We start from the raw sequence: 27,554 nt of genomic DNA, 5'->3' as shown, positions 1-27,554 counted from the left end.
CATAGGAACTGATCCAGAGTCTATGGAATGTTGAAAAATGACTGTCAATGCATCCGCTATTTCCAAGGCCACCTCCTTAAGTACTCTGGGATGCAGTCCATCAGACCCTGGGGATTTATCGGCCTTCAACCGTCTTCTCCCTGTGGCCGAGGAGCTTCTCCCAGAGTCGCAGTGTGGATTTCGTCCCCTACAGGGCACAATGGACATGATTTTTGCAACACGACAGCTGCAGGAAAAATGCAGGGAACAGCGCCAGCCCTTATACATGGCCTTCTTCGACCTTACAAAGGCCTTTGACACTGACAACCGCGAGGGTCTATGGAGCATCCCCCTCCGCTTCAGATGCCCCTAAAAGTACATCACCATCCTCCGCCTGCTCCATGGCGACATGCAGGCCATGTTCCTGACCAACGGATCCATCACAGACCCAATCCACATCCAGATCGGGGTCAAGCAGGGCTGCGCCATTGCCCCAACCCTCTTCTCAATCTTCCTCGCTGCCATGCTCCACCTCACAGTCGACAAGCTGCCCGCTGGAGTGGAACTAAATTACAGAACCAGTGGGATCCTGTTGAACATTTGCCGTCTCCAGGCCAGATTCAAGATCACACCTACCTCTGCCGTCGAGCTACAGTACGCGGGCGACCCCTGCATCTGTGCATGCACAGACGGTGAACTCCAGGACACAGTCGGCGTATTTACTGAGGCGTACGAAAGCATGGGCCTTACGCTAAACATCTGTAAGACAAAGGTCCTCCAACATCCTGTCCTCGCCGCACAGCACTGCCCTCCAGTCATCAAGATCCACGGCGTGGCCCTGGACAACGTGGACCACTTCCCCTATCTCGGGAGCCTCCTATCAACAAGAGCAGGCATTGACAACGAGATCCAACACTGCCTTCAGTGCGCCAGTGCAGCCTTCGGTCGCCTGAGGAAAAGAGTGTTTGAAGACCACGCCCTCAACTATCACCAAGCTCATGGTCTATAGGGCTGTACTAATAACCGCCCTCCTGTATGGCTCAGAAACATGGACCATGTGCAGTATACTCCTCAAGTCACTGGAGAAATACCACCAATGATGTCTCCGCAAGATCCTACAAATCCCCTGGGAGGACAGACGCACCAACGTCAGCGACCTCGACCAGGCCAACATCCCCAGCATTGAAGCACTGACCACACTTGATCAGCTCCGCTGGGCAGGCCACATAGCTCGCATGCCAGACATGAGACTCCCAAAGCAAGCCCTCTACTCGGAACTCCTTCACGGCAAACGAGCCAAAGATGAGCAGCGGAAACGTTACAAGGACACCCTCAAAGCCTCCCTGATAAAGTGCAACATCCCCATTGACACCTGGGAGACCCTGGCCAAAGACCGCCCTAAGTGGAGGAAGTGCATCAGGGAGGGCAATGAGCTCCTCGAGTCTCAACACCGAGAGCATGCAGTAATCAAGCGCAGGCAGCGGAAAGAGCGTGCGGCAAACCAGTCCCACCCACCCCTTCCCTCAACAACTGTCTGTCCCACTTGTGACAGAGACTGTGGTTCTAGTATTGGACTGTTCAGTTTACTAAGAACTCATGTTAAGAGTGGAGGCAAGTCTTCCTCGATTCCGAGGGACTGTCTATGATGATGATGATGATGAGCCTCCACCATAAATGCAAAGATTTAAGAAGCACGTAACCTAATCCTTTTGTAATAATAGTAATGATTATGTCTAAAACGTAAAATCAATTTGCAGCCATTTTTTTTTGCAAATCAATTTCAGGATCTTCCTTTTTTCATCTTAAGCATTTACATTGGCTTGCACTATGCCTGAGGCCATCAGACCCCAAGTGGGTCCCTTCTCCTTAATATTCTAGCCAGCTGAAACCATGGTCCTGTCGACTGAACTTGGGAGCTGTCACTAACAGGCCGGCCTCGGTCTCCAGCCAGCTTGTCTCGGTTTCTAACGCCTGCTCTGTTGTGTGTTGATTCAGGGATAAAGAAGAACAGCGTCTGGGTGGAGAGGTTCAACGTGCAGTTCCTTGGGTCTGTGGAAGTGCCATATCACCAGGGTAATGACATCCTGTGCGCCGCGATGCAGAAGGTGAGAAGGCCACAATCGCTGGGAAGGGGGAATAGTATTGCTTTAAAGAGAGGTACATGAAGGGTGAACTCATTGTGCAGATAATCAAGCATAAAAATAGGAACAAGAGTGGCACATCAGGAAGAAATGGTTAAGTGATGTCAAACTTGGTTTAAAAGTCTGTAGACCAGGCATTTCCAAGGCTGTCTCACCCTCCAGAGCTAATCACTTCTTCCCCAATTGTTGGTTTGACCTGTTTTAATTTCCTTGGCCTGGAAGATTTGGAAAACACCATTTGGCGGATAAATCTCAAAATAGAATCTGGATATAAACGGGGATCAGAGTTTAAACTTCCTACATGACCATCAGTGGCGGAAAGGGGGAAAGGAAGAGACAGAGAGACCAACCCCAGGGGTAAAGGGAGATACACCTCCGGATCGGCACTGTGTCAGATTGTAGCTCCCTTATTAACCCGGGAATGCATAGGCCAAATATAGCAGCCTAGCTACAGATCTGATTGTGCTCAGCTCAGCACAGGCCAGGGCTGGAACCGCAACATTTTACTCCGTAAATATGTATTACCTGGGTTTGATATTGTACAGACCAATACCCGGTGTTTTTTTTTAATTCATGGGATGTCGTCACTGCCAAGGTCAGCATTTATTGCCCATCCCTAATTGCCCTTGAGAAGATGATGGTGAGCCACCTTCTTGAACTGCTGCAGTCCGTGTGGTGAAGGTACTCCCACAGTGCTGTTAGGGAGGGAGTTCCAAGATTTACACCCAGTGACGATGAAGGAACGGAAATATATTTCCAAGTCAGGATGTTGTGTGACTTGGAGGGGAATGTGGGGATGATGGTGTTCCCATGCACCTGCTGTCCTTGTCTTTCTAGATGGTAAGGGTCATGGGTTTTGGAGGTGCTGCAGTGCATCTTGTAGTTAGTGCCCCCTGCAGCCATGGTGTGCCTGTGGTGGAGGGAGTGGTGGTGAGGGTGCCAATCATTATCCCAATTAAGCTGCACTGCCTCTGGCACAGACCGCCTCCCCCAATGCACATCCCATTCAAATTTTTGTGCATGTGCAGAATTTACAATGGAAAAACCAGTGAGCGGCCTGCATGAGGTCTTGCAGCTGACTACGTGACCACACAGCTTATCGCCACCATTGGCGCCAATCAAGCAGGCTGCTTTGTCCTGGATGATGTCGAGTGTTGTTGGAGCTGAACTCATCCAAGCAAATGGAAAGACTTTGGGGAGTCAGGAGGTGAGATACTCTCCGCAAAATACCCACCCTCTGACCTGCTCTTATAACCACAGTATTTATGTGGCTGGTCCAGTTAATTTCTGGTCAAGGGCGATCCCCAGGATGTTAACGGTGGGGGATTCGATGATGGTAATGTCGTTGAATGTCATGGGGAGGTGGTTATACTCTGTATTGTTGGAAATTGTCATTGCCTGGCACTTGTGTGTCGCAAATGTTACTTGCCACCTATCAGCCCAAGCCTAAATGTTGTCCCAGTCTTGCTGCAGCCGGCACAGACTGCTTCATTATCTGAGGAGTTGCGAATGGAACTGAGCACTGTGCAATCATCACTTCTGACCTTATGATGGAAGAAAGGTCATAGGATGCTACCCTGAGGAACTACTCCAGCGATGTCCTGGGTCTGAGATGATTAGCCTCCAACAACCACAACCATCTTCCAGCCAGTGGAGAGTTTTCCCCCTGATTCCCATTGACTTCAATTTTACTAGTGCTCCTTGAGGTCACACTCGGTCAAATGCTGCCTTGATGTCAAGGGCCGTCACTCTCACCTCACCTCTGGAATTCAGCTCTTTTTGCCATGTTTGAACCAAGGCGGTAGTGAAGTCTGGAGTCGCGTGGTCCTGGCGGAACACTGTACAGACCAATACCCAGGTTTAATATATACAGACCAATACCCGGGTTTAATATTATACAGACCAATACCCGGGTTTAATATTATACAGACCAATACCCGGGTTTAATATTATACAGACCAATACCATGCCCAGGTGTAATATTATAAAGACCAATACCCGGGTTTAATATTATACAGACCAATACCCGGGTTTAATATTATACAGACCAATACCATGCCCAGGTGTAATATTATAAAGACCAATACCCGGGTTTAATATTATACAGACCAATACCTGGGTTTAATATTATACAGACCAATACCCGGGTTTAATATTATACAGACCAATACCATGCCCAGGTGTAATATTATAAAGACCAATACCCGGGTTTAACATAGTACAGACCAATACATGGATTTAATATTATACAGACCAATACCCGGGTTTAATCATCATCATAGGCGGTTCCTCGAACGAGGATGACTTGCTTCCACGAGTTCACGGGTGTTTCGATGAAGGACCCGATGTTCCAGTCCTGAACTCCAATTGAGGGGGTGGAAGATGCCTGTGCGTGAATTTTTTAAATGTGTGGTGACCGTTGCACATCAGACACTACACGGGCTTGACAGAGCTAGGCCTTTATCCAGTGGCAAGGGTAAACCAAGACGACTGGAGACCTGCTCTGCTGCACGGACCTAGTGCGCACACATCGCAGTGTGGGCTGGCCCGTGCTGCCGCTGGGCCCTCGGCTCTTCTGGGTCCCGTACCCTCATTCGCCTCACCTCCGCCACAATCTCGCGCCGCTCCTCCGCTATAAACATTCATCACATCTCGCAACAAACACTCGTTGCTCATCCGCCCGACCTTCCCACTCCTCTGTACCTGGGCCCTGCCGATGTTCCTGCACACGCTGCCAAAATGGCAATTAGTGTTTTGATGCCTGTGTTTAATATTATACAGACCAATACCCGGGTTTAATATTGAATGCCAAAGTAAAATACTGCGGATGTTGGAAATCTAAAATAAAATCAGAAAATGCTGGAAATATTCAACAGATCGGGCAGCATCTGAGGATAGAGAAACCGAGTTGACCTGAAATATTAACTCTGTTTCTCTATCCTCGGATGCTGCCCGATCTGTTTGAGTATTTCCAGCATTTAATTTTTTAATTTAATATTGAATGAACTGATAACTGATTTTAATATTATTTTTCAATGTCATACTCTTGCAGATTGCTACAACTAGAAAGTTGACAGTTCACCTGCGCCCACCTGCAAGTTGCGAGTTGGAGGTCAGCATTCAAGGAGTTAAACTGGCCATGAGTTTGAATGAGTATGGACCAGAGGACAAGGTAAGACCATCTGTGCATCTTCCATTGGTCCACCTGTCTGTTGATCCATCCGGCTGTCTATCTACTTGTCTACCATTTATCTATTGTTGAATCTGCCTGTCCACCGTCTATGGGCACATCTGCCTCCTGCCTACGGGCGGGTGGGTCTGCCTACGGTGTACGAGCAACTCTGTCGACTATGGGTGGTTCTGTCTATTGAGTTTGATGGGACAGTGTAGAGGGAGTTTTACTCTGTATCTAACCCATGCTGCACTTGACTTTCTGCATCCATGGTAAAATAGCCTGCAGACAGTCAGTAACGAGACTTGCACATTCAGGTTGGCCAATTGGGTAGAGGGACTCAATAGTGAGCGTCAGTGTTTACAGGGTTGGAGAAATTGAAACGGAAGAGGGAGAATTTTGTCAACCTCCTGGAGCTGGGAATGACCCTAATTTACATCTGGCTATTTCGCCATATCATTCAGCCGTGACCTAATGAGCGAGTAGATGATTGAAAACAGCAACTTTGTGCTAAATGCATAATATTTCACCCCCTTCCCCGACTTTTATTGTATCAGGGCAAAATCTCAATGGTCCCCCAATACCAAGTGTTAGGCACATGCTCCTCTTTGCCCCATTGTACCCTGTGAGCTGCCAACTCATTCTTTGGTTCAGCTGTAGAAGTCGGTTGACTGTTTCCATGTGGGAGGGTACTAGCCGGGCGTGGCAGAGGGAGAGCACTCTACTTTACCCAAGCATACATCTGATCTCTTTTTTTCTCCCAGAATGAAAAATGCAGCCATTTTTTCCAGATGAAGAACATCTCATTCTGTGGATGTCACCCTAAAAACAGCTGGTAAGAGTCAAAGGTCATTCGTTAACTGCTGATGTTACACCTGCTTATTCCATCATATCATCGCGCCGTGTTCTCTTATTTATCTTCACCTCTTCAGCTATCAACTTGGCTCAGTTGGAAGCACCTGTGAGTCTGAAGGTTGTGGATTCTAGCCCCACTCCAGGTACTTCAGAGTAGTACCATTGCAGAATGGCTGCTGTGTTCCCCAATTAACAGTCAGTGCACTTGGCAAAAAAAGTAATTGAACACGTTGATAGGTTATAAGGTGCTCTATTAGTGCAAGTAATTTTATTATTTATTATAGTTACGTTTTCCAGATAGCGACAACCCTAACTTTTTCTGTGACCTCAAATCATTAATGGCCTTGTGACATATCTTTCCCTGGACAGCTGAAATCCACTGATTTGTCCCTCTTGTATTCAGCAGTCATCCTGTCTGTAGAACTGAACTCAACCATCTCCGATCTTCTCTCTTGAGGGGCTCAGAGTCCAGTTTTCACATCTGTTCACTGCTGATAGGAGATTTAGAGAGGATTTGAGGGGAAATGTTTTCATCCAGAGGGTTGTGGGGGTCTGGAACTCACTGCCTGAAAGGGTGGTAGAGACAGAAACCCTTACCACATTTAAAAAGTACTTGGATGTACACTTGAAGTGCCGTAACCTACAGGCTACAGACCAAGAGCTGGAAAGTGGGATTAGGCTGGATAGCTCTTTGTCGGCCGGCACGGACACGATGGGCCAAAATGGCTTCCTTCTGTGCTGTAAATTTCTGTGATTCTATGGAGATCACACACAACACAATCATTCACCAATCTCATTTTACAGCTGCACAGAAACAGTTTTGCAATTGCTATGCTCCGCTCACATCATCCATCTGTTTTCAACTTGCTCTCTTCCTATTTCACTTCGTCTCAGTTCTGTTTCTGGGAGTTTGCTCTTTCTGATGACTGCTGCCTTCACCAGATTATCATTCACTTTCAATCCATAGTCCAAACTCGGCTGATTTACCTTTACAGGTGTCTCCGGTATCATCATTGTGTCTCAGGTTGTTTATCAATTTAACATTGGATGAGTTAGAAGTTGGGTTCAACATCAATGTATGAGAATTAATTCAGAGTATATAGTTTGATAAGATTGGATAACACCCTTGTCTCACTCCTCCTCTGATCTTTGTACATTTGTTAACTCATTATTAAAGAAAGAACTTACTTGCTTTTGTATGGCACCTTTCACAAGCTTAGCATAGCTCCAGAGCACTTTACAGCCAATGAAGTACTTTTGAAATGTATTTACTGTTGTAATGTAGGAAACGTGGCAGCCAATTTTCACACAGCAAGCTCCCACAAACAGCAATGGGATAAATGATCAGATAATCTGCGTTTGTTTAGCGATGTTGATTGAGGCATACCAGAGCAATCTTGCTGAAGGGGATACAGCAATGCATCCTATGTCAGGGATGTAACAGAGCGAGAGACTGAATAACTAATAGAAAGAAAAAGGATAAATGTTGCCATCAGTGCGTTTTCTATCCATCTCTCCGTGCAAGTCCCTCTCCATAATGTAACTGCCGGTTGCACTTTTCTTTCTGTTGGTTATTCGGTCTCTCGCTGTGTTATATCCCTGGCATGGGATGTTTTGCTGTATCCCCTTCAGCAGGATTGCTCTGGTATGCCTCTATCTCGAGCCTTGCTTTTAGCCTAACTCGCCCAGTGGCTGGGGTGGAACGCCAGTTTTGCACCCCGCCGTATTTCTACATTGACTTGAGTGGAGAGTAAAATTGGGCGGGGTGCAATGTTCCCTTTAAGCAGCGCGGCCACGTAGCTCTCGAGGTCCCACGCAGCCAGTGAGCCAACTTTTAAATGGAAAACCACGCAGGCACAGAATTTTGAACGGCGCACACAGCCCGTTAAAGGTGTAGGCCAAAAAGAAATTAGAGGGAGGATTGGCGGGGTATAAAACGGACACCTGACCCAAACCCACCAGGCGAGTTAGACTAAAAGCGAGGCTTCTGGGTTTTGTCTCCTTTGACACGATCTTTGTGCAGTCTTCTCTTAAATAGGATCGCTAACGGTGTCCCGATTAACAGAATCACTGCACTATGTCCCCATTAGTAGGACTGCTGCTCTGTGTCTCCTTTAACTGTGTCATGTCTCTTTCAGCTACTTTGGATTCATCACCAAGCACCCAGTGGTGAACCGCTTTGCCTGCCACGTGTTTGTATCCGAGGGGTCCATGCGTCGTGTTGCTGAGTGTATCGGGTAGGTGCCAACCACCGGCAGTGGGGGAGGTGAGGGAAGGGCCGAGACAGAAAATACTCCAACTTCTGAAACTACATTGTAACACCCTTTCTCTCTTCCCCTCCCGAACTCCATGACCGTCTCCTAGACCACAAGGAGAGTCTGCTGGTGCGCTATCCAAACTCACGCCAATGGCGTACCGCAGTCTCCTGATTAATAGTCCACGAAAATGACAGCGTGTGAAGGAGCAGGGTTACACTCGAAGGGTCTTCAGGGTACTCTGGGACCCCCGCAGAGCCTGTATTCCCGGCGCAGTCCTCGCATCAGATGTCTCCTTTTCACTGAGGCACCTAATGAATGTACGAAGAGTAGAATTGGTTGAAATTCTCATCTCAGCAAGGCTGGCTCTGCGCTTCCTATAGGTGTAGCGAAAAGGGAAATCCTCCTCTCACGTCGTCCTCTGCAGTGCTAAAGATAGGAACAGAAATAGGCCATTCAGCCCCTTGAGCCTGCGCCCCCATTCAGTTAGATCATGGTTGATCAGGACCTCGGTTCCATTTAGCCACTTTTGATCCCTAGCCCTTGATTCCCTTACTCACCAAAAATCTATCGATCTATCTTGAAAGTTTCAATTATCTCCCGGCATTCAAAGCCTTTTGGAGGAGTGAGTTCCTGATTTGTGCTGATTGTGTGAAATGAGCTTCCTGATTTCATTCCTAAATGGCCAGGCTCTAACTTTAAGATTATGCCCCCTTTTTCTGGATTCCCCACCAGAGGGAATAGTTTCTCCGTGACCTGTCCCCACAATCTAACCCATTAAGCCCTGGCAAACATCCAAATAAACTCAGAGAGCGGGTCCAGGCATGCGTTCGTGCGAAGGAAATCATAAGAATATGCTGGAACTTTGTTCAAAATTTACAATGCGATGTATTAGACGTTCCATTGCACCGGAGGGATTCAGGAAAAGTACAGGGATGAAATTGGGTTATGATGGCTCGGTTAACAAGGACACTGAAGGTGTGACGCTGAAACCATCCAGACCGGGCGGGGGGGGGGGGGGGCGCGGGGGGGGGGGGCGCGTCCCTCGTTCCATCTTCAGTGTGTTCGGAGTTCTCGAGTCGGAGTCCAGGTGCTACTAGTGGTGCTACAATTTGCCTCAGCACCCTAGGGCTAGGGAGAAGAAGAAATAAAATCAGCCGGGCCTCTTGCTCCTAATCACGGTCGGCTGCTTGAAAAGTGTGTGTGTTTTTGCTCATACGTTGGGTGGGAATAGAAACTGGGCTCAACTCTGGTGTGCACCAACACTCACCGTCGCACGTGAAGAAAGGCTCCTGAGTGAGGCACCGATTGGCTGACAGTGGCCATGGAATCGTGCACCCCGCAGGAGTCAACACCTTCGGGGTCGGGAGGGGGTTGTGGGAGAGGCTATACACACAACGAGACAATGTACGGTGCACATACTAATGACCCACTTTTTCTGCTTTACAGCCAAGCATTTCAGGAATACTATCAGGAGCACCTGGAATATGCTTGTCCCACGGAAGACATTTACCTGGAGTAGGGGTTTAAAAGCTCTCGTGCGGATACATGACGGTTTCTCTGGACCTGGGCTCAACTGTGAGCGGTACCACTGCTCCCTGTATATAAAGAAATTAAACAAAATCCTATCAAACCAAGAGAATCCTAGTAAGGGTATACAGTACATGGGGCCACCTGTGAGGTTTTAGCATCGACTATGAAAGCCCATCGATATCAAACCTGTGACTGCTGCACATATCCATTCCATATCTAACTCTAGCCTCCATCCCCTCCTCTTGCTGCTGCTACAGGTTGTTTCAAAGCCACCTGTTCAAATTCAGAGGCTCTTGGTCAAACAGAGAGAGAGGAAAATAGGGTGTGACGAGTTTACAAATCACCAGAAGTTCATCCAAGAGCTGAAAGAAAAATAAATTCCCCTCCTTTACTTCAGGTGTGTCTGCTATTGGGGGCACGGTGCCCAGTGTCCAACCACCTTCTAATGAGGTGTTCATGTGTGCCTCCCATCAGTCCTCTGAAGGAATGCCCTGCTGAATCATGCGGAGATGTCTGTGTGGACGGACAGCGAGGAATGGTCCTCTCTCCCGCCCAGGGATCACTGCTAAATAAAGCAAGGAGTGGTCCTCTCCCACACCCGTTAAATAAAACATGTCCTTCAAGAATAAAAATACTCATCCCCTCAAAATATTTTTTTCTGCACCTTAAAGACCTTAGATTAACAAGTGTCCTCAAAATAATGAGTCCGGACAAGTGGGTTTGACTCTGGATGAGGTGTCTGACCCGAACGATGGGGTATGACCCTGGGCCTGGACAGGTGGTGGGGGGGCATTTGACCCTGGATGGGGGGAGGGGGTGGGGTGGGTTTGACCCTGGATGATGCAGGGGGATATGATCTGAACGAGAGGGTGGGGGGATGGGAATACTACCTGGACGATGGGGGGGGGGATATAACCTCGATTGGGGGCGGGGGGGGGGGAGGATATGACCTGGACAAGAGGAGGAGGATATGACTTGGATGTGGGAGTGGGGTATGACCTGGATGTGGGCGGGGGGGGGGGAGGGATATGACCTAGACAAGGAGGTGGGGGATATAACCTGGACGAGGGGGAGATATGACCTGGACAAGGGACAGGGGATATAATCTGAACGAGGGGGGATATGATGTGAATGAGGGGGGATATGTCTTGGATGTAGGGGTGGCATATGACCTGGATGTGGGAGGGGGATATTACTTGGATGTTGTGGGGTGGGGGGGGGGGATATGACCTGGACAAGCGGAGGGGTATATGACCTGGATGTAGGGGTGGGAGATATGACCTGGACAAGGGGAGGGAGATATGACCTGAATGAGAGGGGGATATGACCTGAATGTAGGGGGGGTAGATATAAACTGGACGGTGGGGAGGTTGGGGTTATGACCTGAACAAGATGGGTGGGATATGACTTGGACGAGCAGGGGCTTATGACCATGATGAGAGGGGTTTGATCACCTTGACTACAAAATAAACAAGATACAGTTCAAGACAGAGAAAAGCAAGGGAAGATATCACTGATGGAAGCAGCATAGACTGGAGAATGCAGCACATGCTCAGTCCTTAACTAGCCATCTCCGTTTCTGCCATTGATTTATTTTAACCTGGCAAATTCTTTTCTAGAATCTGACCCCTTAATAAATCCCCCAAATTGCCACTAGCCGCAACAGATCAGATGAGAGGCTGGGGTGAGATTCATATCAGCTTCATTTATGTATAACACACTGAGTTTTTTTTTACAATATTACTTGATGTTACACGGAAACGTGCAGCAGACACAGCCTTTTTAGCAGGATGCAGAGTTTGTCAGTGAGATCGAGTCAGCAATGCGTCGAATGGCTTTTTTTGTTGTAAAGTGAACCATGATTTTGGGAAACTGGGTTGCTGCACGCTTCGCAGTCATTGCCCCAACCCCCACTCACCCTCAGTTAAACTGATCGACTTGGCCCAGAACACTCGTCCCCATCAGTAACTTCCTAAGTGCCAACTGTAAGCACGGAAACAAAAGTGGCAGCTGTCTCGCGCAGGAAGAAGTGCTTTTACACGGACATTAGAGGTGAACTCGAAAGGACTGCCCCCCTGTTGACTGCAATATGATTTCCCATGGGTCACTCTCCCGCCAGGGAAGGCACCAGTGTTCTGGGCTCCCGCGGTCCAGTCGCACCAGTTCACAGCTCCGCCAACTCTTCCGCCCTGCGTAAAATGGGCTCCGCTCATTGCCAAGGAGGCTCCTTACTACGTGCATGGTTTTTAAAAACTGCATGAAATCTCCAATTTAAAGCTCGCTTCTTGCCCATGGCCAAAGGGAAACAAGAAGTCCAAAACGCTGGTGCCTCAGTGCCGAGTGACTCACTCCATCAGCTTCACACGTGCAGCATACCCATCATGAGAGTACTTTTAATTAATTATCTGCTCTCACTTTATCTGATTGCCATGAATCCATCTTTAGCCATTCCTTAATCTCCTGGTTATAGCACTCCGTGCGCACTCATTTACGGCAAGTGGAGTGATTTTTGTTTTACAAGAATTAAGGGATGAATGTTGGTGGGAACTGTTCCTATTACATTGGCCTCATTTAAAGGGGTGGCTTCTACCTGGAGCTGGTAAGGTATCAAGACAGCACTTAGCGAGTGGGGCAAACCTCGGTGGTAGCATCGTGGAGGAATATCAAGTGTTGGTCAGACACATTCCCTCAGTGAGATGGGAACGGTCACCCCAGGCTGTCCTTGAGCACCTCCGATTACAAGGGTATTTGTATACACAGCTATAAAGCAGTGGGTGAACCTAGTAACTAGACAGGGGGAAGGAACAAAGGTCCTAAATGGGCAAAATCTCTCTAACACAGACCAGCACTCATCTCACAGGCCACTTGTAGGATGGCACAAGTTGCCATAGGGAAAACAATCTGATGGGAGCTGAAACCAGCTGTCTTTGAGCCCATTAAACTTAAGAGCACTATGGGTACAATATCATCCATCAAAAAAACAGACTCTGCCCACTAGGTAATCATCCATTCCTTTAAATCAGAGGTTCCCAAACTGCCGGGGGGGGGGGGGGGGCGAGGGGAGGAGGAGGGCATGCCGAGCTTATTGTGAGGGAGGTGGGGTGCAAGGAGGATGGGCTGACCAAGAACAAGAGGCGCTGACACTGCTTTACAGAGCCAGAGGAGGGGCATTATGGGGCCATCTCAGCAGAGCTGCTTTAATCTATCAGAGCTGCTTCTGGTGCATCAGTAATCAGCTGCTATGCACCAGGAGCAGCCCCGAAAGGCGCAGTATCTGCTTCGATCAATAGATGGGGAATCAAACACCCTGCATGCCCCCATAATGCCCCTCCTCTGGCTACACGAGGCTGTGCCGGTTAAAGTGAAAGACATTTCTGTGGCAACTCCTAATTGCTGCATGAGCGAGGGATCCTTGAAGCAGTCGGCTGTTTGAGACACACAATTCCGACAGGACTGAAGGCAGGCTGAGCACTTTGAACTTTTCTCAATTATTTCCCAGTTTTTGAAATCAGTGGTATGAAATCTGCCATCCTGGGGACTACAGAATACTGTTTTCTAGAAAAAGGGGACGGGAGCGTCAATGAGACATGACTATCTGAAGGGAGAGTGGGCCCAGCAAAAATAAGATTGGGAACCTCTGTTTTAAGTAATAATGTTCACAGGAACTAGAGTCCTCAACGATATCATTTACTCACGATTCTTATTGTCATAGTGCTGCAAGTAAGGGAACACAGAGCCCTCCGAATGCGAATGAGAAACATTCACAGTAAGTAAAAGTAGACCAGAGGGCAATATGTCAGGACCATTGGGGTTACGTTTACCTGCAACAGAAACTCACACTACAATTTATAGGTAGTGAGGTGGATCTGTTTGTTTCTTGTCTGTTTCTAGTTGTTCTCTTCACTCACCATTCCTTTTCCCCAATGAGACTGTGGGTGGCAGCTCCAACTTCTCATTACCAATCAGTAGAAACGCAGTAATGCGCCAAAGATGAGTCTAATGTGGCTCTTAGTTGTGATGGTGTGTTGGATCCCCAGTGCACTGGGCCCTGTTTGACCCAACAGGAAAATCCCTTTTACACAAACATGTAATGTGGAGGATCTATGAGGGCAGGTCAGGGGAGGTCAATCACCACAGTCATCAGAGGCAAGCTCAATGAAGGATATTAAACAAGATAAATAAGGGACACCCAGACTAAATCAGACCAGTAAGGCCAATTTTCAAGCAGAAACATTCATATTTAAAGAACAAGAAACATTTTGGAATAATCTATCAGGCAAAGAGACAAAAACACTGCTGTTTTTGGGAGAGTTAATTTACCAAAGGAATGGGCTTCAATGGGAGAGATAAAGCGGTCAGCTTTAACGGGAGAGTTAGTGTCCTGGAGGGATGGGCTTCAATGGGCGAGTTAGGTACGAGACTGATGAGCTTTCATGGGAGAGTTAGGGTACTAGAGGGATGGGCTTCGATGGGTGAGTTAGTGCATCAGAGGGATGGGCTTCGATGGCAGAGTTAGGGTGAGAGAGGGATGGGCTTTGATGGGCGAGTTAGGGTGCAAGAGGGATGGGCTTCGCTAGGAGAGCTAGGGTGTGAGAGGGATGGGCTTCAGAAGGAGAGTTAGGGTACTAGAGGAATGGGCTTTCAAGGGAGAGTTAAGATGCGAGGATGGGCTCCGCTGGGAGAGTTAGGGTACGAGAGGGATGGGCTTCGATGGGCGTTAGAGTTTGAGAGGGATGGGCTTTGATGGGCGAGTTAGGGTGCGAGAGGGATGGGCTTTGCTGGGAAATTTAGAGTATGAAAGGGATGGGCTTCGATGGGAGAGTTAGGGTATTTGGGGGATGGGTTGATTGGGTGGAATTAACTCTCGTCCTATCCTGCTCGTGGTGCTCGATTTTAACTGGCGAATAACCGAGACACTCAGACCAGAAAAGGTGCCAGGCTCAGTTAGCAGGGTCTAACCCTGATCTTAATGACCCTGGGTCAGGGAGAAGAATACCCTGCTCCTGTTCAGTACTCAGTGGCTCCTTCTGTAACATGGACGTTAGGTGAGAACAGGATTGTGCTCCGCTGTCGACTCGAACAAACTGCTGGCACCAGCTATCCAGAATCACAAGGGTGTGGTACCAGAGGGTACTAGGTGCCCTTGAATCCCACACCCAGGAAGAGCCAGTTCCTTTGGGGAATGCTGGGGCAACAAGAGGAAATTGATGACAAAAAGACTAAGTGCTGCCCAGTGCCATTTTTGTCTGGGAAGTGGAGAATGTAAACCATCCATTCCACCTGCCCATAGCGCCACTTAATGGAGGCATAGGGAGCTTAACACTCACGTCGGGAGCTTCCAGCAATACTAACCCAGGTGAGTCTAGAATTTCACTGCGCATGTGGATGCCTGTGTGTAGAGATGGCATGAATGGGTTTTAAGATTTCCCTTGTCCATATTTCTAGCAACACGAGAAAGGTGTCTGGGATGAACTTCCTCCAGAACCATGCACCAAAGTAAATCTTCACACACATTGACATCATCCCAATGCACAGAACTTGCTACTGTGTGGTGCACTGCTCTCTGTCCCTGGCACTGGCTTGTGCCAACCCGTTAACATCCCTCCTTCCACCAGGTAAAGTATTCTTTGAACTTGTTATGAGCAAATTAACCAGCGACTGAATATCAGAATCTTCATCCAGCTCAGATTGCTGGCTAGTAGGAGTTACAGGAGTGAGGATGGGACAAACGCCCAGGATACGGGCTAGTATATATAGTTTCTGGTTCTCAGTTTGTCTTTTAACCCCGTGGTTCATCAAATGGGTTGAAATATCAACGTGTGAAAGACAGCTCACTCCAGCCTCTACTGGTTCCCAGTCACCCTGACTTAGCTGCATTCTCCGATGTAACTTTCAGATACATGGGGTTGAATATGGTGTGGGATCATGGTTAAAACTATAGGAATATTGCAACACTTGGCTTTGGCCAGGAGGGCTGTAAAGTGAACTGAAATGCCAAAGCAGCTTCTAGTGGACAACACAAGGTGATTGACATATTTTCCACTTGTCCAGTGACCTTTGGATTGATATTTCCCGGAAGAGCACGTCCTTGGACAAGTGCAGGTATCAACCCTGGATTATGCTAGTTATTCTACTGGTTGCCTGTATGTTAGCTGCATTTACCTGTGTGTCATTTTGGATTATGCTAACTATTCACTATAACTAAACACATCAGTATGTAACAGATTAAGGTAACTTATCATCTAGCTGTATAAATGAGGAACTGATCACAAAGCCTTGTCATGTTTTTGATCGTATGATTAAAAATATGCTTATTGAACTTCCAGATATCCATTTATTTTTTCTTTCTGTGGAATAGCGACTTTATAGATAGGAAAGAAAATGGCACTAATTCAAAGAGACAAGCAGCCCTTCACAATGGTTGGAGTTTAGCCAAATGGAAAGATCAATCCAACAGGAGGTGAGGCAGCAGACTGGCTGCTCAATGCTTCAATCAAATGTTATAATCACAGTGGCATCTGATGGCTCAGTGGGGATACGTAATGGTGGGTGTGCAATACCACCAGATCATGGAGAATCTCAGCTTTCATCCCCAGTTTTTGCTGACTCACTCCAGGGACAAAATAAATGGGCTCCATTTGGCTCATCTTGCCTGTGCCAGCTCTTTGGTAGAGCTATCCAATTATTCTCACTCACCTATTCTTTGCCCATAGTTCTGTAATTTTTTTTCTCTGCCAGCAATGCCCACATCACAAGAACAATTTATTTTTAAATCGCTGCATAAACAAACTGATTACTATGCGTTATCAGCAAAGTGGTGGAAGGGGTCGTCGACACTGCTATCAAGCGGCACGTACTCACCAATATCCTGCTCAATGATGCTCAGTTGGGTTCCATCAGCACCACTCGGCTCCAGACCTCATTACTGCCTTGGTTCAAACATGGACAAAAGAGCTGACTACCAGAGGTGAGGTGAGAGTGAATGCCCTTAAGATCAAGGCAGCATTTGACCAAGTGTGGCATGAAGGAGCCCGAGTAAAATTGAAGTCAATGGGAATTGGAGAAACCGCTCCACTGGCTGGAGTCATACCTAGCTCAAAGGAAGATGGTTGTGGTTGTTGGAGACCAATCATCTCAACCCCAGGACATCGCTGCAGGAGTTCCTCAGGGCAGTGTCGGAGGCCCACCCACTTTCAGCTCCTTCATCAATGATCTTCCCTCCAAAATAAGGTCGCAAGTGGAAATGTTCACTGATTGCACAGTGTTCAGTTCCATTCGCAACTCCTCAGATTGCGTGCAGCAAGACCTGGACAACATTTAGGTTTGGGCTGATAAGTGGCATGTAACATTTGTACCACACAAGTGTTAGGCAATGATCATCTCCAACAAGAGAGAATCTAACCACCTCTCCTTGACATTCAATGGCATTACCATCGTTGAATCCCCTGCCATTAACATCCTGGGGGTCACCATTGACAAGAAACTTAACTGGACTAGCCATATAAATACTGTAGCTACAAGAACAGATCAGAAGCTGGGTATTCTGCGGTGAGTGACTCCACTCCTGACTCATCTACTTCCACCATCTACATGGCACAAGTCAGGAGTGTGATGGAATACTCTCCCTTGCCTGGATGAGTGCAAGTCCAACAACACTCATGAAGCTCAACATCATCCAGGACAACGCAGTCCGCTTGATTGGCACCCCATCCACCATCTTAAATATTCACTCCATTCACCACTGGCGCACCATGGCTGCAATGTATACCATCTACAGGATGCACTGCGGCAACTTGCCACGGCTTCTTCGGCATCACCTCCCAAATCTGCACCCTCTACCACCTAGAAGGACAAGAGCAGCAGGTGCATGGGAACACCACCACTTCCAAGTTCCCCTCCTGGTCACACACCATCCTGACTTGGAAATGTATCGCCGTTCCTTCATCATCGCTGGGTCAAAATCCTGGAACTCCCTCCTTAACAGCACTGTGGGACGGACTGCAGCCTTTCGAGAAGGCGGCTCACCACCATCTTCTCAAGGGCAATTATGGATGGGCAATAAATGCTGGCTTTGCCAGTGACACCCACGTCCCATGAATGAATTAAAAAAAACACTGAAAAATCTTATGCAAATCAGTTAGTACAACAGATAAAGATCAGTTTTGGTCTTTCTACTTGTCAGTGGTATACAAAGAAACTCCGTTACTGTAGAGCAGTTCAAACCAGCTCATAATCTGTCCACTTGACTCCCTACGAGCTTTACCTAACCTTTTCCACATGCTCCCACCATAAACCCTTCACACTTTATAGCTGAAATAACTGTTAGTGCTGTCAGTGGGACACGGGACCTGTTAAATAGACTAAGTGAATGGGCTGTAAGGAGGCACATGGAGTATAATGTAGCGAGAATAGAAAAACAGATTATTTTTTAAATGGTGAGAAACCTTTAAATGTTGGTGCTCAGAGAGATTTGGTGTCCTCGTGTAAGAAACACAGAAAGCTAGCAGGCAGGTACAGCAAGCAATAAGGAAGACAAATTGCACATTAGCCTTTATTACAAGGGGGTTGGAGTATATGAGTAAGGAAATCTTGCTGCAATTGTATAGGGCCTTAGTGAGACCACACCTGGAGTACTAACTCAAACTTAAGTAGCTGCGGCTATTTTTCAAAGGAACATGGAGAGTCTGCTAAAGTCGGTTCCGCGCACCGTGGTTTTCCAGGACGCCATATCGATCACGGGTCGGGACACCATTGAACACTTGCAGAACCTGGAAGAGGTTCTAAGTTGGCTAGATCATGTGGGACTCAAGTTGAAATACTCGAAGTGTGTTTTCCTGGTGCCAGAGGTCGAGTGCTTCGGGAGAAGAATCGCAGCAGATGACATCAGACCCACCAACGCCAAGCCGGAGTCCATTGAGACCCCAGAATGTGACAGAGCTGTGGTCGTTCCTGGGATTCCTCAATTATTTTGGTAATTTCCTGCCCGGGTTAAGCACCTTGCTATAACCTTTACGCTACGCAAGGGAGATGATTGGGTATGGGGGAAATCACAAGAGACTGCTTTGGAGAAAGCCAGAAATCTGTTAGGTTCCAACAAACTGCTTGTTCTGTATGACCCATGTAAATGTTTAGTGCTAGCTTGCGATGCATCTTTGTACGAGGTCGGGTGTGTGTTACAACAAGCAAACGAATCGGGAACATTGTAACCGGTCGCTTATGCGTCCAGGAGTTTGTCCAAGGCCGAAAGGGCCTACAGCATAATTGAAAAAGAAGCTCTGGCATGCGTTTACGGGGTGAAAAAAATACACCATATCAATTTGGGCTTAAGTTTGATTTAGAAACTGACCATAAGCCGCTCAAATCGCTATTCTCAGAGAGCAAAGGTATTAATACCAATGCCTCCGCTCTCATCCAAAGATGGGCGCTCACGCTGTCTGCATATAACTATGTAATTCATCATAGGCCAGGCAAAGAAAACTGCGCTGATGCTCTCAGTCGGCTACCATTGCCCACCACCAGGGTGGAAATGGCACAGCCTGCAGACTTGCTCTTGGTGATGGATACATTTGAAAACGAAAAGTCACCCGCTACGGCCCACCATGTCAGGACCTGGACCAGCCAGGATCCTTTACTGTCCCTTGTAAAAAAAAACGTGTCCTCCATGGGAGCTGGTCCAGCGTCCCAGCGGAAATGCATGAAGAGATCAAGCCGTTCCAGCGGCTCAAAGACGAAATGTCCATACAGGCAGACTGTCTTTTGTGGGGTAATCGCGTGGTTTTGCCTAAAAAAGGCAGGGAACCGTTCATACGCGACCTACACAGTACCCACCCAGGCATAGTAATGATGAAAGCTATAGCCAGATCCCATGTTTGGTGGCCCGGCATCGACTCAGACTTAGAGTCATGCGTGCGCCAATGCAACACTTGCTCTCAACTGAGCAATGCACCCAGGGAGGCATGCTAAGTTTGTGGTCATGGCCCTCCAAACATTGGTCTAGGATCCACGTTGACTTCGCTGGCCCGTTTCTAGGCAAAATGTTTTTGGTTGTTGTGGATGCTTATTCAAAATGGATTGAGTGTGTAATAATGTCTATAAGCACATCCACTGCCACCATCGAAAGCCTACGAGCCATATTTGCCACGCACAGCCTGCCTGATGTCCTTGTCAGCGACACTGGGCCGTGCTTCACCAGCGCTGAATTCAAGGAATTCATGACCCGCAGTGGGATTAAGTATGTCACATCTGCTCCGTTCAAGCCCGCATCTAACGGCCAGGCAGAACGGGCAGTCCAAACCATCAAGCAAAGCTTGAAACGCGTGTCGGAAGGCTCCCTGCAGACCCGCCTGTCCCGAGTCCTGCTTAGCTACCGCACAAGACCCCACTTGCTCACCGGGGTTCCCCCTGCTGAACTGCCCATGAAACGGACATTCAAAAAAAGGCTTTCTCCAGTCCACCCTGATCTCCATGATCATGTTGAGGGCAGGCGGCATCAACAAAGCATGTATCACGATCGCGCAAATTTGTCACGTGATATTGAAGTCAATGACCATGTATTTATACTCAACTATGGACATGGTCCCAAATGGCTTGCTGGCACTGTCGTAGACAAAGAAGGGAGTAGGGTGTTTGAGGTCAAACTTGCAAATGGGCTAACTTGCAGAAAGCATTTGGACCAAACCAAACTGCGATTCACAGACAGCCATGAGCAACCTGAAGAGGACACCACCAACTTCGACCCTCCGATACACACACAAGTGGCAACTGACATCACGGTTGACCACGAAGCTGAACTCATCATCCCCAGCAGCCCGGCAAGGCCAGCTGCGCAGCAGGCCAGCGAAGGCCCAACTAACTCAACTGCACCTGTGTTTGTACCGAGACGATCGACTAGGGAGGGGAAAGCCCCAGATCGTCTCACCCTGTAAATAAGTGTACTATTAACTTGGGGGTGGGGGCGAGTGATGTTATGTATGCAACATCTTGTAACTAGCATTCTACCGCCACCAGAGGGCATATCTGTTGGAGTCCCAAGGGATCCGAGCATCCTTGGGAGCAATGCATATAAGCAGGCCTCCCATGCTGTGCCAGCAATCTGGAGTCAGAATAAAGAGACTAAGGTCACAGTTACTCAAGTGTACAGTACTCAGTCACATTGCTTTATTTGAAACAAAACAAGAAGCAGGAAGGAGACTCCAGAAGTGGTATTTAAAGGGATCATCAGCAATCTGACATGTTTCTGCAGTTTGACTGGCTCTGTGCAACTTACTTCAACTCCAACAGCTTTGTTAACTTCTTTCAAGGTTCTGAGGTAACAGGGAGTGTTGTTGCAAGTGGAGAATGCCTTTATTCTTATTTAAAGGCTTTTGCTCACAACACTTGCTCACATTCATGGGACCTCTGCTTGCAGTACCCCTCACACTGGAGTATCCTAGGGTGAGGGAGCGGAGACAGTGAAGATGATGAGAAGATGCAAGCAGAGGGAGGAGGAGGAGGACCAGGAGAGCTCTCAACAGGAGGCCTTTCCCACCAAGGCTCGTCCGTTGCACTTCTCTGATATCCACTTAAGCCAGGAATAGTGTATTAGGAGGCTCCACCTCCTGCAACAAGACCTGCAGCCTGAGAGCAGAACGAACACGGCTCTCCCAGTGGCACTCAAGGTCACGGTGACCTTCAATTTCTTCACCAGCGGATCCTTCCAGTATGCAGCAGGAGACATAACTGACATCTTACATTTTGCTGTCCATTTCTGCATTTGGGAGATCACTGGGGCTCTCTACACCAGGAGAAGGGATTAAGTTTTCTTCTCTCTGTGCGGAGAGAAGCAGGACAAGCACGTATGTGGCTTTGCCAGGATAGCAGGCTTCCCTATGGTGCAGGGTGGCATCGACTGCACCCACGTGGCTTTGCGGGCGCTGTGTCACAATTCTAAAATGTTCCGCGACCGCAAAAGCGACCAATCACTTAACGTGCAGTTGTTGTGCGACCACGCCCAGCGCTTCCTGATGATCAATGACCACTATCCTGGCAGCAGCCATGATACCTTCATCCTGCACCAGTCTGGTGGGCCAGCAATCTTCCAGCCACCACACGAAACTCAAAGGTGGCTGCACGGAGACAAGGGCTATCCGCTCTGCACCTGGCTCGAGATTCCTCTCCGCAACCCCACCACTCGTGTCCAACACTTGTATAATGAGAGCCATGCTCCCACCAGGAACATCATCGTGCAGTCCATTGGGCAATTGAAGCAATGGTTCCACTGCCTTGACCACTTGTGAGGAGCTCTTCAGTACTCAACGGAGCAGGTTCCCATTTCGTGGTGGTCTGCTACAAGCTTTGCTGAACCATTTCCACATGCTCCCACTATGAACCTTCACACTTTAGTGCTGAAATAATTGTTGGTGATTGCAGCAAGATAAACATTGGACCTTTTCCTATCACATGCCGCCATTCACTGCAATGATGGAATTCTTGACCCAGTTAAAATAAACGGGTTATCTCCTGAACTGAAATTCCAGATATGATTCCCGATCATGGACTTGTCCTGAGAAACATAGAAACATAGAAACATAGAAAATAGGTGCAGGAGCAGGCCATTCAGCCCTTCTAGCCTGCACCGCCATTCAATGAGTTCATGGCTGAACATGAAACTTCAGTACCCTCTTCCTGCTTTCTCGCCATACCCTTGATCCCCCGAGTAGTAAGGACTTCATCTATAGAAACATAGAAAATAGAAGGTGGTGGAGGGCCTTCTACTTGAACCGCTTGTGGTGACAGTGTTCTCACAATGCTGTTAGGTAAGGATTGCAGGATATTGACCCATTGACGATGAAGGAACTGCGATATGTGCCGAAGTTGTGTGACTTGGAGAGGAACCCGGAGGGCGCTAACGGCACACACATGAATTAACGACCGGGCGCGGCGCTGTTAACGACTCCCGCCATATTGGATGGGAGTTTCACGGAGGCGCTACGGCGTTGTGCCCCGATCTCTTGTGGCCGTAGACTGTGACATCATCGCCATGTACATTGCCCCGGCCCACCGCAGCAGCGGCAAGCGATAGCACCGACAGCTGCAGGGGACGCGTGTCGGGCAGCCGGCCACTACCGGGGCAAAAATTAACAGCAAAGTGGCCGATGGAAAAAAAAACTTACCTTGTAGTTGTCTCTGCTGATGCAGTTTCTTTGCGGGTTCATGGCCGCGATCGTTCAGCCTGGCGCTCTGAGTGCTGGACTGATCACGTGGCAACCCTGCTCCATCGGGGTCCAGGTAGGTCACTTTGTTTTTTGCAGAGTCGGCCCTTCACTTTAATTGGGCGAAGGGTCCCTCGGACCCGGCAGCGCTGCACGGCCAAGTGTGCAGCGCTGCTGAGGTGTCCGCCCCGTTATCGCCCCAGGAAGAAAGTGGAGCGCTTGATTTAGTGCCCCACTTACTTCTGGGGGTGGTAACCCGAATTTCTTGAAAGCGTGAGACTTCAGCTAACTTTTAAACTTCCTGACTGTTACCGCTCCCAAAACGGGACAATACTGAATTCCTCCCCCTTGGAGTTGATAGTGTTCCCATAATAATGCTGTTCTTGTCCTTCTCAAGGGTAGAGGTCACAAGGGAGGGAGGTGCAGTCAAAATAACCTTGGTGAGTTGCTGCAGTGCATTTTGTAGATTGTACCTACTGCAGCTACAATGTGCCGGTGGTGGAGCGGTGCATATTGAGTCCAGCGGCAGGGGCAACGATCAAGTGAGCTGCTCTGTCCTGGATGATGTTTAGCTTTTTGAGTGTTGTTGTAGCTGCTCCCATCCAGGTGAGTGGCGGGTATTATATCACCCTCCTGAATTGAGCCTTGTAGATGGTGGAAATGCTTTGAGGGATCAGATGTAATCCACTCATCATAGATTACCCAGCTCTGCACAAGTCTTGATGCATCAGTTACCAGTTTGATGTAGCTGTGGGAGCAGAGTGGCCGAGAATGCCGATGATCCCTGCAAGTCTGAAGACAGAAAGGTTGAGATGAGGTGACCTTGATTGCAGCTGGCAGCGCCATCCTTGTAGTGTCAGTTGGTTAACATAGAAACATAGACAATAGGTGCAGGAGTAGGCCATTCAGCCCTTCGAGCCTGCACCACCATTCAATATGATCATGGCTGATCATGTATCTTCAGTACCCCATTCCTGCCTTCTCTCCATACTCTTTGATCCCTTTAGCCATAAGGGCCACATCTAACTCCCTTTTGAATATATCTAACAAACTGGCCTTAACAACTTCCTGTGGTAGAGAATTGCACAGGTTCACAATTCTCTGAGTGAAGTAGTTTCTCCTCATCTCAGTCCTAAATGGCCTACCCCTTATCCTTAGACTGTGTCCCCTGATTCTGGACTTCCCCACCATCGGGAGCATTCTTTCTGCATCTAACCTGTCCAATCCCGTCAGAATTTTGTATGTTTCTATGAGATCCCCTCTCATTCTTCGAAATTCCAGTGAATATAAGCCTAGTCGATCCAGTCTGTCTTCATATGTCAGTCCTGCCATCCCGGGATTCAATCTGGTGAACCTTCGCTGCAAACCCTCAATAGCAAGAATGTCCTTCCTCAGATTAGGAGACCAAAACTCTACACAATATTCTAGGTGTGGCCTCACCAAGGCCCGTTACAACTGCAGTAAGACCTCCCTGCTGCTATACTCAAATCCTCTCGTTATGAAGGCCAACATGCCATTTGCCTTCTTCACCGCCTGCTGTACCTGCATGCCAACTTTCAATGACTGATGTACCATGACATCCAGATCTCGTTGCACCTCCCCTTTTCCTAATCTGTCACCATTCAGATAATATTCTGCCTTCCTGTTTTTGCCACCAAAGTGGATAACCTCACATTTATCTACATTATATTGCATCTGCCATGCATTTGCCCACTCACCTAACCTGTCCAAGTCACCCTGCAGCCTCTTAGCATCCTCCTCACAGCTCACACTGCCACCCAGCTTAATGTCATCTGCAAACCTGGAGATATTACATTTAATTCCTTCATCCAAATCATTAATGTATATTGTAAACAGCTGGGGCCCCAGCACTGAACATTGCGGTACCCCACTAGTCACTGCCTGCCATTCTGAAAAGGACCCGTTTATTCCTACTCTTTGCTTCCTGTCTGCCAACCAGTTCTCTATCCACATCAATACATTATCCCCAATACCATATGCTTTAATTTTGCACGTGAATCTCATGTGTGGGACCTTGTCAAAAGTCTTTTGAAAGTCCAAATACATCACATCCACTGGTTCTCCCTTGTCCACACATCAAAAAATTCCAGAAGATTTGTCAAGCATGATTTCCCTTTCATAAATCCATGCTGACTTGGACTGATCCTGTCACTGCTTTCCAAATGCACTGCTATTACATCTTTAATAATTGATTCCAACATTTTCCCCACTTACGATGTCAGACTAACCAGTCTATAATTCCCTGTTTTCTCTCTCCCTCCTTTTTTAAAAAGTGGGGTTACATTATCTACCCACCAATCCATAGGAACTGATCCAGAGTCTATAGAATGTTGGAAAATGACCACCAATGCATCTACTATTTCTAGGGCTACTTCCTTAAGTACTCTGGGATGCAGACTATCAGGCCCTGGGGATTTATCGGCCTTCAATCCCATCAATTTCCCTTACAGAATTTCCTGATTAATAAGGATTTCCTTCAGTTCCTCCTTCTCGCTAGACCCTCGGTCCCCTAGTATTTCCGGAAGTTTATTTGTGTCTTCCTTAGTGAAGATAGAACCAAAGTATTTGTTCAATTGGTCTGTCATTTCTTTGTTCCCCATTATAAATTCACCTGATTCTGACTGCAAGGGACCTAAATTTGTCTTCACTAATCGTTTTTTCTTCACATACCTTTAGAAGCTTTTGCAATCAGTTTTTATGTTCCCTGCAAGCTTACTCTCATACTCTATTTCCCCCTCCTAATTAAACCTTTTGTCCTCCTCTGCTGAATCAGAATTTGTCTGATTAACCAATAGGTATTTCTACTCTAAAGTGTGAAGGGTTCATAGTTGGAGCATGTGAAAAGGGTTAAACAAAGCTCGTGGAAATTCGAGTGGGCAGATTCTAAGCTGGTTTGAGTCGCTTCACAGTGGCTGAGTTTGTTTTGGCAAAGATCTTGTTTCCCACTGACAAGTAGACAGATAAAGACTGATCTTTCTAATTATGTGGTGTATGAAATGATACAATGAACTCCATACTGTGAGCCAGTGACCAGGTGTAACCTGGTCAGCCTTTAATGGCTTCCAGAAGTGAAGATACAAAGGTGAAGTTCAGGTTATATACTGGGCCCAGCAAGAGTGTACCTATGATCCTAGGACCTCCGACGGTAGTGCCCTCTGTTGGTGGGCAGACCTAATGTACATACATTACATTATTGCCCCCCCCCAATTCTTGACACAAGTCCATATTACAAGTTCAGTGGGTCCGGAGCCCTTCGCTCCCTGGTTGACCGTCTCAGTACAGTCCCAGTGCTTTCCGAGTCTCTCACAACTTGGGGCTGGGCGTTGACCACAGTGGGTTCTTCTGATGGCTGGACGTGAGTTGGTTGGTCGTCTAAGCTCGCGGTGTCTTCTTCCAACTGTTCCAGTTCATCAGTGTGTCTTAGCTTGATTTTATCAACGTGTTTCCTGCACATCTGCCCATTCTTGAAATTAACCATATACACCCGGTTACCCTCCTTATCTGTAACATTGCCCTGGAGCCACTTGGGCCCTTGACCATGATTAAGTACACACACTGGGTCATTTACAGATATGTCACGTGACACTGCGGTGTGGTCATGATACCACTGCTGGCATTGACGATGAGTTTTGACATGATCGTTAAAGTCAGGATGGACTATAGAGAGCCTGGTTTTGAGTCCTCTCTTCATCAATAGTTCTGCAGGCAGGACTCCGGTGAGTGTGTGTGGGCCTTGTCCTGTAACTGAGCAGTATGCATGACAGGCATATCTGCAAGGAACCATGAGATACATAGAAACATAGAAACATAGAAAATAGGTGCAGGAGTAGTCCATTCGGCCTTTCGGGCCTGCACCGCCATTCAATGAGTTCATGGCTGAACATGCAACTTCAGTATCCCATTCCTGCTTTCTCGCCAGACCCCTTGATCCGCCTAGTAGTAAGGACTACATCTAACTCCTTTTTGAATATATTTAGTGAATTGGCCTCAACAACTTCCTGTGGTAGAGAATTCCACAGGTTCACCACTCTCTGGGTGAAGAGATTTCTCCTCATCTCAGTCCTAAATGGCTTACCCCTTATCCTTAGACTGTGACCCTTGGTTCTGGACTTCCCCAACATTGGGAACATTCTTCCTGCATCTAACCTGTCTAAACCCATCAGAATTTTAAACGTTTCTATGAGATCCCCTTTCATTCTTCTGAACTCCAGTGAATACAAGCCTAGTTGATCCAGTCTTTCTTGATATGTCAGTCCCGCCATCCCGGGAATCAGTCTGGTGAACCTTCGCTGCACTCCCTCAATAGCAAGGATGTCCTTCCTCAAGTTAGGAGACCAAAACTGTACACAATACCCCAGGTGTGGCCTCACCAAGGCCCTGTACAACTGTAGTAACACCTCCCTGCCCC

At 47.7% G+C, this 27,554-nt stretch overlaps 2 protein-coding genes across 2 annotated transcripts in view; one reads left to right on the top strand and one right to left on the bottom strand.

Annotated features, from left to right (window-relative positions):
* mapk8ip2 (mitogen-activated protein kinase 8 interacting protein 2) overlaps positions 1-9,924 on the top strand; it is a 48,808-nt gene extending 38,884 nt beyond the window's left edge. The window contains exons 8-12 of the mRNA XM_070896731.1: positions 1,975-2,084; positions 5,173-5,292; positions 6,057-6,127; positions 8,286-8,384; positions 9,852-9,924. Coding sequence (XP_070752832.1) covers positions 1,975-2,084; positions 5,173-5,292; positions 6,057-6,127; positions 8,286-8,384; positions 9,852-9,924 — 473 coding nt within the window. The remainder of the gene's footprint in view (positions 1-1,974; positions 2,085-5,172; positions 5,293-6,056; positions 6,128-8,285; positions 8,385-9,851) is intronic.
* A 12,966-nt stretch (positions 9,925-22,890) lies between these two features.
* tymp (thymidine phosphorylase) overlaps positions 22,891-27,554 on the bottom strand; it is a 61,483-nt gene continuing 56,819 nt past the window's right edge. The window contains exon 12 of the mRNA XM_070896729.1: positions 22,891-23,035. Coding sequence (XP_070752830.1) covers positions 22,891-23,035 — 145 coding nt within the window. The remainder of the gene's footprint in view (positions 23,036-27,554) is intronic.

Source organism: Pristiophorus japonicus, chromosome 13 (genome assembly GCF_044704955.1).
Source record: "Pristiophorus japonicus isolate sPriJap1 chromosome 13, sPriJap1.hap1, whole genome shotgun sequence".
In the NCBI taxonomy this organism is placed as follows: Eukaryota; Metazoa; Chordata; class Chondrichthyes; family Pristiophoridae; genus Pristiophorus; species Pristiophorus japonicus.
The sequence above is the reverse complement of the archived record's forward strand: the minus strand, read 5'-3'. Positions and strand labels throughout refer to the sequence as shown.